The sequence below is a fragment of the Hipposideros armiger genome, unplaced genomic scaffold (genome assembly GCF_001890085.2).
Source record: "Hipposideros armiger isolate ML-2016 unplaced genomic scaffold, ASM189008v1 scaffold_508, whole genome shotgun sequence".
Classification (NCBI taxonomy): Eukaryota; Metazoa; Chordata; class Mammalia; order Chiroptera; family Hipposideridae; genus Hipposideros; species Hipposideros armiger.
In genome coordinates this window covers 1,235,076-1,247,464 of record NW_017731858.1, presented here as the reverse complement: position 1 = coordinate 1,247,464, position 12,389 = coordinate 1,235,076, and the positions used below count along the sequence as shown (strand labels likewise).

The 12,389-nt window shown below is 41.2% G+C and overlaps 1 protein-coding gene across 4 annotated transcripts in view; it reads left to right on the top strand.

Moving 5' to 3' along the window:
• SEPTIN6 (septin 6) overlaps positions 1-12,389 on the top strand; it is a 66,957-nt gene that overhangs the window by 22,109 nt on the left and 32,459 nt on the right. For all 4 annotated transcript variants that reach the window (XM_019667856.1, XM_019667858.1, XM_019667857.1 and 1 more), the window contains exon 3: positions 509-704. In XM_019667856.1, coding sequence (XP_019523401.1) covers positions 509-704 — 196 coding nt within the window. The remainder of the gene's footprint in view (positions 1-508; positions 705-12,389) is intronic.

Sequence of the window (12,389 nt, the reverse complement as noted above, 5' to 3'; positions counted from 1 at the left end):
ATGTAAAATAAGCTTTTAATTTTCATTACAAAAGCTACACATATTCTTTGTAGAAAATTTGAAAAATACAGAAAAACATAAAGCAAGAAATGAAAACCATATATAACCCCACCACCCAGACATATCCATTGGTAAGAGTATATTGTATTTCTTTCCAGTCTTTTTCTAGGCATAACTCTACCTCTTAATCACTGCCTGTAACATAGTTTCTTTTTCTAACTATAAAAATAATGCACACTCAATTTTCAAATAAAACATATGAGGAATAGAAGGAAAATTACCCCAATTCCATTATCCTGAGATGACTACTGCTAATATGTTGGTGCGGCTCCTTTCAGCCTTTTTCACTTAACTGAGATCAAACAGTCCATGCAGTTCTATATGCTTTTCACTTAGTGTCTTATTGTGTACATTTTCCCATGTCAATGAATATGCATCCAAATCATTATATGAAATGGCTTCACAGTCATTGTGTGAACGGACCATAATTTATCCTTTTGCTTTTCAGGAGAGACAGGTTTGGGCAAGTCCACCCTCATGGACACCCTGTTCAACACCAAGTTTGAGGGGGAGCCAGCCACCCACACACAACCAGGTGTCCAGATTCGGTCCAGTACCTATGACCTCCAAGAGAGCAACGTGGGTCTAAAGCTCACAATCGTTAGCACAGTGGGGTTTGGGGACCAGATCAACAAGGAGGACAGGTAAGGAAGGCGGATGGGGTGGGAGGCTGGTGGGAGGCTACAGGGAAAAGCTCATCACACAGATCTTGGAGAGGCTGCATGTCATGGTCCTGCCTGGCCCTCCTCTCAGAATGGTGTCTGCAGGCAGCAGATACCTCATAAGCACCACCTCCACCCAGGGTCCCTGTCTAGAGCAACTGTTCTTCACATGCTTTGCCAAAAGAAGAGTATCTTTACAGTATGCATGGGTGAGGTTTCCATTTGGAAGGCATTTTATTGAGCTCCTACTTTGTGTCTGGTACTGTTGTACTCTAACAATCTGAAAAGGAATAACTTTGTGTCTGCCCTTGAAGCACTCACCAGGAAGACCGGTTTTAAACAAATTAGTTCCATCGAGTGTGTTATGCTCTGTAAAGCACAGGGTACAAAGAAGTAAAGGAAAAATTACAATGAGGACATGAAGGAAAAGTCAGTTCCATGTGGGGAGGTCAAGAAACCTTCATAGAGGAGGAGGTGTCCTCTGAGCTGGTCCTTGAAGGATGATCTATTTTGCCAGACAGACAGGGCAAGGAAAGAAGGGCATTCTAGGCAGGGGTAGCTGCTTGTGCAAAGGCAAAGAGATGTGGAAGATTATGACATATTCTAGGGAACTGCAGCTTGCTCTGTTTGGCCAGACCAGAGGTAGAGTTACTGTGAAGCTAAAGAAATGAAACTTAAGCTTCAGGGCCCTCACTTGTACAGGTCCCTTCCAAGGCCTAACTTTTAATCATAATGTTGTATTACCTTTCTTGGGACCCTTCAAATCATATAAGCTCTACAACACCTGGGTCTGTCCCTGAGCTAGTGGTTGGAGTGGGCTAGGGGAAAAGTAAGGGAGATGAGCCTGAAAAGGTAGCAGGAACCAACTCCTGGAGGGAATATAGAATATGCAGATGTGGAGCCACTGAAAGGTTTAAAGAAGTAGAAAGATGTCATCTGATTGGCTTTTGAAGAAGGTACTTCGAGATAGACTGGAAATCAAGAAGAACAATTAGGAGACTATTGGACCAATTGGATCAAGGCCAGAGCTAACTCAGGTTCTGAGAAAGGGACAAGGAGATATTTGATAAATAGATAGAATCAACAGGACTTAGAGTGGGATTGTGAAGGTAAAGAAGAATCTAGATTTCTGGCTTTGGAGAGTAGACAAATGGTAAGAGATAACACAAGAGAACCAGCTTTTAAAGGAATCAGCTCTGTTTTAGACATGTTGAGTTTGAGCTGTCTATGGACCTCTGAGAGACATGATGACCTACAATCGTAGGCAGCTGAATATACAATATAAGAGTTAGAGGTCAAGAGCGGGTCTGGGCTAGAAATAGAGATTTGGGTTATCAAGGTATGGGTGATACATCCCAACCGTGGACACGTGTAAGATCACCCAAGGATCAGAGTTGAGCAAGAAAAACACTGGGCTAAAGACAAAAATCCTTGGGATGTTAAGTCAGCAGATAGAGGAAAAGACATCCTGAAAAGCAAAGGAGCAGGCATAAATAGAGAGGTAGGAAGAGGTCTGGGGTGTGTGAGAATGTTGTGTGAATGAGGGGTGGGAAGAACTCAGAGGTGAGGGTGTGATGAAGGCTGGGGCCAGGGGGCCAAGCACCGCCTGCATTTAACTAGAAGTCACAAGGTTATCACATGTGCTCATCCCAGAAAAGGCCATTCGTCATTTTGAGCAGTGTCTGCTCATTCTTTAAGGATTCTCTTGCTTTTTAGATGAACTGTATCCCAAGTTCTTCTATTTCTCCCTTGAAGTTACAACAGCCATACCCATTTTCTTATAATTAATAAATATATTTAGCTTCTTAATAGTTAAACTGATTTCTGTTTTCCATTTGAAATTCTAAACAAAGGACACCTCTGCTTTCTATAGGCTTGCTTTTTGTGCTAATCTTATTTGGTTGAGAATAAATTAGACCCTGGGAAAAAGGGATATTTGGGTCATAACATGAGTGCTTAATCTCAGCTACAGAATACTCAGGATCTCCTCAGTTAAATTCCTCACAGTTCTCGGTAACATACATTCAGCATATTTAACATTGGAAAACCCCTTGATGATGGTTTGGGAGGTCTGAACTGATATGGCCCCTTAGAGGCTAATTTACTTCCATTATATATGTAAGATCCTTATTGTTTTTCCTGATTATAAATATGATACGTACTCATACAAAATCAAATATGCTAGTCCTCCTTATCCATGTTTTTGCTTTTCGCAGTTTCATTTACCTATAGTCAACTGCAGTTTGAAAATATTAAATAAAAAATTCCAGAAATAAACAATTCATAAGTTTTAAATTACACACCATTCTGAGTAGTGTCACAAAATCTTGTATCATCCCTGTTTGTCCTGCCCAGGGTGTGAATAATCCCTCTGTCCAGAATATCCATGCTGTATATGCTACCCTCTTGTTACTCACTTAGTAGCCATCTTGGTGATCAAATCGACTATCACAGTATCGCACTGCTTATGTTCAAGTGGCCCTTATTTTACTTAATCATCACCCCAAAGCACAAGAGTAATGATGCTGGCAATTTGGATATCCCAAAAAGAAGCTATAAGTTGCTTCCTTTAAGTGAAAAGGTGAGTACAGTACATACAGTACAGTAAGATATTTTGAGAGAGGGAGAGAGAGAGATCACATTCACATAACTTTTATTACAGTAAATTGTTATAATTGTTCTATCTTATAATTGTTGTTAATCTCTTTTTGTGCCTGACTTATAAATTAAACTTTATCATAGGTATGTATGTATCAGAAAAAATAGTATACATAGGGTTTTGTGCTATCTGTGGTTTCAGGCATCCACTGGGGGTCTTGGAACGTATTCCCCGTGGATAAGGGGGGAGTACTGCAATATAAACTCAAATGAGAAGAAATGAAAAGCCTTTCTGAAACTGGGTTGGGAAGCAGAGGTAGGGTAATACCATAAAAAGCAGTGATTCCTCCATACTGACAGGGCCATTTGGGCATAGATATTTCAGTGCAGCTGCATGGAAACAGCATCATAATGCCCGTTTTACCCAAGGTGTGCTGATAAACAGAGCTGTGACGAGGGCCATATCTTGGGTAAAACCACCATTGAAAAGATGCTGGAGCAAAAGGAACCCCAGAGAGAGACAAGACAGGCTAGAAAGGGGAATGCTTAGGAACTTAGGCACTGGTCTCAGACAGACCTGGGTTCAAACCCCGTCTTGACACTTAGTGGTCCAAGGATCTTGGACAAGTGTTTTGTGCCAGTCTCAGTGCCAGTACTATGGCTGGATTGCCCCTTGTGGTTCTTATTTCCATTGGAAGACACCCTCAGCAAAAACCACCAGGAAACTTCGGGGTAAAAAAAAAAGTTTATTATTCTCAGGTCCTGGAAAGTGCAAGGCACACTGGCCACACAGTGTGGTCACAGGTAGACAAAGAGAGAACACATGGGCCTGGGGTTCTGCTTTGATTGGGGTTGAAGGTGTGGGACTAGGGTTTTGTGTGCTCATGTTTTATTGGTGAATTTAAAGCGTAAAAGCAGGAATTTAAAGTGTCAGGAAGAGGAAAAAACTAGCGGTCTAAAAGGTCAACTATGGAAATCAACCAAGATCTCTAAAACAGAGGAGCTTTGGGTGGGGGTGGGGGCATCCTGGCTCTTTATCTTTCTGTGGCTAGTAATGTGTTTATTCAGATAGCTGCCTTTGAAGTGGATGCCTCTTTGAAGTAGATGCCTTGGCAATCAAAGCTTAAGTCAGGCACTTGAGTTACAAAAAAGAAAAAAACAACTGTCTGGGCTTACACTACAGGACACTTAAATTCTCCGTGCCTCAGCTTTCTCACCTGTAAAGTGGAGATGATAATAGTACTATCTACCCTAGAAGGTTGTGGTGAGACATACTTGACATGTATGGCATATGACATACTTAGTGCCTGGCACAGTTAAGTAACTAATGAACAGAAGATATTGTCATGATCATGACTTTTATTGATAGAAGAATCAAGGAAGAGTTGTATCATGTATGAGAGAAAATGATAAATAGTGTCCAGGAAGATAAGACCTGAAAAAATATCCGTTGGGTTTGGCAGCATGAAAGTCATTAACACATTTAGGAATAATTCCAGGGGCATTGTGGGTAGAAGCTGGATTGCCGTGAGTGAATGGGAGATAAAGAAGTAAAAGCATCAGAATAGCAAAAAGAGCAATCAAACAGAGAAGTGACTCCAAGATCAAACTCATGTTTATATGGGACTTGAGCATAAATAAGTCAACAGGGAAAGAATGGACTTTCAAGAAAATGTGTTGGGGAAATAGGCCATCCATTAGGAAAAATTAAGATGAGACCCTCCCACACAACCACTGTTCACAAAAAATAGATTCCAGTTGGATTAAAAACAAATTCTTTTTCAAAATATAAAGAGAAAAATAACTTTGGGGATAGAGAAGGCTTTTCTAATCATGGAACAAAATCCAAAAGTCCTAGAAGAAAACACGGACAGTTAAATTCATTAAAACAAACAAACAAACAAAAACCTTTGTATATTGAAAGATACCATAAACAAAAATAAAAACAAACTACAGATGGGGAGAAAATGTTTGAAACCTATATAACAAACAAAGCATTTTTCTAAGATGTAAGAACTTCTACAGTTCAATGAGACATAAACAAGTAATTGACAGAGGGGAACTATAAATGGCCAATCAACATATGAAACAATGCTTATTCAACTTCACCCGTAACTAGGAAAATGCAAAATGAAACACAAATATATTATTATCCATTAGATTTGCAAAAATAAAAATACAATATCCACTAACACCAGGTAATTTCATTCATGTTGCCAGGAGTGTAAATTGATACAGGTTTTTATTAGAGAGCAAATTTGACAGTATCTATTAAAATTTTAAATGTGAATACCTTATGACCAGCAGTTCCACTCTTAGGTATACAGCCTAGAGTAACAATTGCATGTGTTCATGAAAAGCATACAGAAAGGATGCTCACTGTAGCATTCATTATGGATTAAAAAATTTTAAAACACTCTAAACTGCTACCAGTAGAGCGACTAAATGAGCTATGGTACAACCATACTATGGAATTGTATTTGGCAGTTCAAAAAAATGAAGTAGGTCTATATGTACTCACGTGGAGATGTTAAGTGAAAAAAAGAAGTTGCAAGATGATGTATAAATCATGATGCCATTTACATACATCTGTCCCTTCCCAATTAAACAACAGACATCTTTCTCTGAATAGAAATGCATAGAAAAATGTCTGCAAGGATAATCAACGACCTGAAAATAGTTACCTCTGGAGAGGAGAATAAGTATATGTATTACTTGCATAATTAAAAATAAAAAAGAATGAAAAAATTTAAAGGAAACCGATAGAATGGGTGTTGATTGCTCATTTTTAAAAAAAGCTTTTCTGGTGGGCTGGTTGAGTGGCTCAGTTGGTTAAGAGCTCGCTCAAGAGTTTGAGCTCTGAGCAACAGCAGTTCGATGCCCGGCCCGAGCTGAGCAGTCGCTGAGCTGCCAACAGGTGGCAGGATGACTCAGCTAAAAAAAAAAAAAGATAACAGTAGAAAAACTTTTCTGAGCTGGGGAAAAGAGATAAAGTAGTGTCCAGAGGGAGGCAAGGAGGTCAGGGGTGACTTTTTTGAGCATGGTAGAGATGATAAAGGCTTGAACAGCAGAAGCTTCAAGGATAAAGAGGAGGGGGCAGATGTGAGAGAAAGAATCCACAAGACATAGTAGCCAAATTGATGTGGGGGACTAGTTCAGTTTATAAAATACTAAATGTCAACTGTGTGCCAGGTACAGTGTAAAGAACCAGGAATACTAAGAATGATGTATATGTTGATGGACAAATAAAATACTAAAGAGAATACCTCTAAATTTTCATCATTCAATGAATGTGTTGATAACTAAGATGCTGGTAAAGGTAGAAAACATCTATAATGGGTTGAACAGTGAATGAGGAGTAAATTTTTTTTAAAAGGAGTACATTATTTAGAATTAGTTTCAGCTGAACAACACAATAAAAAATAATAAAAAAAATCAAGAAAAAAAAGAGTACATTATTCTTTCAAAAAAATATCCATCCTTCCATTAAATATTTATCGTGCACTTATTATAGGCCAGGCCCTGTGGTAGGTGCAGAAGACACTTGATTATTAAAGGAAGAAATGTATGGTTAAGGAAAGATTTTTTTTTTGAGATGAAGGAAGACTTAAGCATGTTTATAGATTGAGAGGAAGGAGTCAGTAAGAGGTGAGGAGCTAATAGGTGAAGAAAGGTTTTCAAAGAGCCTGAAAGAATGCAATCAAGTGCACAAGGGTGATGGACCTTGAACAGGATGAAGGACCCTTCATCCTCAGAGACTAGAGAGAAACAAGGAAGAATTGATTCATTATTTCATTTTATGGGGGAATTAGGGGAGGGGAACCGTGTTGGGGAATTGGGGTAGGGGAACAGCCATGTTGTTGTCCTTCAATCTGAGTTGTGGAGGGCGCAGCAAGCTCAGCTCCAAGGTACTGTATTCAATTAGATGTGGGTGGGCGTAGCCACCATTCCATGCAGGAGTTGAATCAGCAGCCTCGTTGTAAAGAGTGCATACTCTGTCCACTGAGCCATCCAGGAGGCAGCTCAGCTCAAGGTGCTGAATTCAGTCTTTCGTTGCGGGCAGGTGTAGCCCACCATCTCGAACAGGCAACCTTATTGTTAGGAGCACATACTGTCACCAGCTGAGCCATTCTGCCACCTGTTGGCAGCTCAGCGGCAGCTCAGCTCGGGTGCAGCTCACTGGTCCATGTGAGAATTGAACCGGTGACCCTGTTGCTCAGAGCTCACACTCTTGAGCAAGCTCTTAACCAACTGAGACACTCAGCCTGCCTGAATTGATTCATTTTTAAAAGAGAGGGAGGGAGGCAGGAAGTTGGGGTACTGTGAGCCTGGTGGCCTTGATTTTGTTGGTCAAGTAGGAGGTAGACCATCTTGTGAGAGTGAAGGGGTCATGAGTAAGTTTTGGAGCTTGAGGAAAGTAGTAAAAGTTTGGAATGATCAGTGAAGGCAATGGGAAGGGAGCCAATCAAAGTCAAGTAAAGGGATTGTCATATTGTTTTAGAGGTCCATACACACATGGGCCATGGATTTGTAGTGGTGCCAACACCTGTAGTTTTCTGATTGCTTCTAGCCAACTTGAGCAGCAGTGGTGTAGGAGTAGAGAGAGTAGATCCTGAAAGTAATTCAGCACAGCAGTTTTGCTAGGCAAATTGGGTAGAAGACAAGGGCACAATGAGAATGGTGGTGTTGATAAAAGAGTGGCTCAGATAATCAATTATGGGGTTCAGTCTGGGATGAGAAGATGAGGCCAGGAAGAGACTGATATCCTGTGAGATAAGGTCAAGGTCAAGGTACCAGAAGACTATGCAGTGAAAGATCAGGTTTAAGACAACTGAAGTCATAAGAGCTAGAAAGATGTGAGGTGGTCAGGTAGTGGGGTACTAGTGGTAAGGTGTGTAGATGGCTGAATTAGAGGGAGCTGAAGGTTGTGAAGTTGAGGCTATCAAGGAATAAAGAGGCTGAAAGTTTGATGGGTTTTCCACAGCACCTTGCGGTCCCCCAGAAGAGGATGGACGAGGTCTCGAATGAAGAAAGGGCTTTACATGGAGGTAGAGGAGTAACAGTCCAGAATTGGCAATAAGGAGCTATGTGAATGCCCACCCCACTTACCCTAAGGTACACAGGTTATGGGAGAATGAGAAGCCTACACTGAAGAGTGCTGCCAGGTATTGGTGTCCTCAGGGTTGTGGTGCCCTTCGGGGAGAATGAAGTTTCCACTAGTGCAAAGAGGTAGGCAAGTTCTATGAGAGGCAGATGATATAGGCCAGCACTTCTCAAACTTTAATGCTGCGTACAAGCCATTGCGGCTCTCAATAAAATGTAGATTCTGATCCTTTAGGCCTGGGTTGGGGACTGGAGATTGTGCATTTTTAATAAGCTCTGGGGTGATGCTAGTTTTGCTGGTCTAAGGACCACACTCTCCTTCTCTGAGTGGTAAAGATGTAGGCAATTTTGTTTATCATGGTACAGGGGTTTCAGAGGGCACAGTGGAAGAAATGTTATTGAAGGAAGATAGCTACAGGAGGACAAATCCATGGAGGATAGAGCAGAATAAGGATGAGTGTATAGGGAAGAAGAGGTAACTGGAAGGATGGTGGTAGAGTGAAGTAGCTGTTGTCACTTTTGGCATTATTCCAGTAGATTCTGACCCTGTGGTAATTTGACTTTGGTGCCTGAGATGGTGGTGTTCAAGTACAGTGTCCCTGACCAGGCCTTGTGGGTTTCCAGCGGGGAGCTTCTGATGGCTGTATTGGCACAGAGGACTGGCTCATGGGAAATGAAGGAGACTAGGATGACTTATAGGTGTCTAGGAAGTGCAGTAGGAAGATGATGTGGTAAGGGAGGCCATGGGAATAAGTGGGACCACTCAGGGACACTGTGAATGTAATGTGTAGAAGAACAACAGCATATGGTCCAGAATGGAACCTCAGAGACAGGCCAAGAATTTAAGTTATGATGAGTGAGAACAAAGAGTTACAGATGAAGGATTTAATGGGGGCAGTGAAGCCAGAAGACAGAGTTTCAAAAAGGGACTGATCAACATTATCAAGAAAGATGACAGTTGAAAAGTATTCACTGAGAGGTAAAATTATTAGTTTTCTATTATGTCTGTTTAGGAAACCCAAGGTAATCAACTGAAAAACAATTTTAATGAACAATTTCAAAATAAATATGCAGAAAGCCATAGGCTTCTTACAAACCAACAATAACCAATTAGAAAACATTATGGAACAGAAGACCCCCCCACTTCACAGCAAAAAAAAAAACCCACAAAAACTTACTGTACCCTACCCACAAGACCCTATGTGATCTGTCCCCTGCTGCCTCATTTACTTCATCTCTTATTATTCTTATTTTCATTGAGGTGAAATTCACATAACATAAAATTAACTATTTTAAAGTGAACTATTCAGTGGCATATAATACATTTACAATGTTGTGTGACCACCACCTCTGTCTAGTTCAAAATATTCTTATCACCCCAAAAGGAAACACATTAACCAACAACTCCCCATTTTCCCCACCCCTTAGCCCCTGGTAACCACTATTCTATTTTCTGCCTCTATGAATTTGACTATTCTAGGACTTCAGATATGTGGATTTGTACAATAGTTGTCCTTTTGTGTCTGGCTTCTTTTACTTATGGTGTTTTCAAGGTTCATCCATGTGGCAACATGTATCAGAACTTTCTTTTAATGACTAAGTGATAATCTATTGGACGGATTTTCCATATTTTGTTTATTTGGTCATCATTTGATGGGCTTTGGGTTGCTTTCACCTTTTGGCTATTGTGAATAGCTTACTGTTTTTCCTCCTTTCACTAATTCCCAGCTCCTTTGCCCTGTTCCTATTGTTCCTATTGTTCAAACTTGCCTCATCATCATGTATTATTCCTCTGCCTGAAATGATCTTCTCCCCGATTCTCCATGGCTCTCTCATTATTTTCTTTGCAGCTCAAATGTCACCTCAGAGAAGCCTTCACTCCTCACTATATTTATAGAAGCTGAACCCTCAGTAACTTTTTATCTCATTATTTGATTGCGTTGTCTTTATAGTGCATATCACTAACTGAAATGAATAAGTAGTGCCTAGAGCATGGGTTTTGTGACTTTGGCCCCTTTAGCAATCTAGTGAGATCTATGGGCTCGTTGTCAGAATAATGTTTTTTTTTATTTTAAAGATTTTATTGAGGAATTGAGGGAGGAGAACAGTGTTGGGGAACCAGGAAAGGGGAACAGGCAAGTTGATGTTATTTTGTTCTTCTGTCTACTTGTGGAGGACGTCACTTCACTGGCTCATGTTGGTATTATCATTGTGCTCTTCCCGGGTGAGGCAGTCGCTTGCCGGCCTCTGGATGGCTGCTCCCAGCTGCTCACGGCAGCTCACGCTGGCTGCCAGCCACTCACGGTAGCTTATGGCAGCCCATTGCAGCAGGGTCTGCAGCCTACGCCATCGCAGGGGACTCACGGCAGCCTAGCCCCAGGTCGAGGTGCCATTCACCATCTTAGCTGCAGAGGGCAGTGTCACTGGCCCTCATATGTGGGATCCGAACTGGGGCCCTCTGGCATCCCAAGCCAGTTCTTTTTTTTTTAGCTGAGCCACCCTGCCACCTGTTGGCAGCTCAGCGGCAACTCAGCTTGGGCTGGACTCGAACCGCTGTTGCTCAGAGCTCAAACCCTTGAGCGAGCTCTTAACCAACTGAGCCACTCGGCCGGCCCCCAAGCCAGTTCTTAACCAACGTGCCACTTGGCAGACCCCAGAATAATGTTTTTAAATGTCTAAAATACACCAATTATACTAAAAATACAATTAATACCAAAATATGTTAAAATTGTGACTTAGTAATCCATGTACTTCTCTATTAATTCTTGAAGTAACAGTATCTATATGCAGGTCTAATAACTATCATAATTTAAAAAGTATGATGAGTATAAATTCTATTTTGAAACATTTGCAACAACTTTAATAGGAAACAAAAATATTGATGATTTTTATTGGTTATGAAATCTCAGTTACTGCTAAAATTACTGTAGGTTGTTACCTATGTTTGTACCTGAGAAAAATGATAAACTTTAGTTAGAGCTTAGTGAAAAAGATGTGTTTTCTTCCCTGTCCAAGTTCATGGATGCTATGAGTTCTATCCATAAGCCCCTTGGAGGTCTGTGGACCCCAGGTTAAGTGAAAGATAAAACAATAGTGATGAAGAGGGGTAGAGTATGTTGGAGCTGGGTTTTGTAAGAGATGGAAGAGATCACACTAAGCCAGGGAATAACAAGCTAGAAGAAAGCTCCCTCTTTACCCCTCCATGGAACTTGGGTGTGAGAGATATAGAAATTTCCAGGTGAGAATGATATGAGGGGAACAGCATCTTTGAAAGTGAGTTAGCTATCACTTAGAGGAAGGAAGCATTTTGTGAGGAGGTTGCCTGTGGGATTTTGTTTACCATGGACTGGAGTCCAGTAAGCATAACAGAGTAGGGTGGGCGAGATGACCACTGTAGGAAGATGAGCCATTGGGAGTGGGAGTGGAACTCTTATTGTATTCCAGATACTGAAGAGACAAAGATGAATAAGACAAAGGTGAATCACTCATTTAAGATTAGTTTAAACCAAATCCTTTTGGTTCATGGCTGGTTTGGCTGGTCCAATTCATGCACAGCTTCAGCGACCCAGAGGCAGCAGTGGAAAGATAGGTCTAGGGCAGGGGTTGGCAAACTTTTGAGATGGAATATACCCAAAGAGCAGCATGTGACTCATGAGCTGCAGTTTGCCAACCCCTGGTCTAGGGTATCACTAGAGAGTCAGGGGGAAAAAAGCTAAAAATACACCATTTTCCTTCTTCCTTTCATCCCTTTTGTAGAGAAAAATACTGAAGTTAAAAAAAAGTTATGTAATGGAAAAAAATGAAGTAGTGCCATGGTTAGGTCATTGAAAACAGCCAGTCATCAAAAAATTTATTAGAGGGGCCGGCCGAGTGGCACGATGGTTAAGAACTCGCTTGGGATGCCAGAGGGCCCCGGTTCGGATCCCACATATGAGGGCCAGTGACACTGCCCTCCACAGCTAAGAT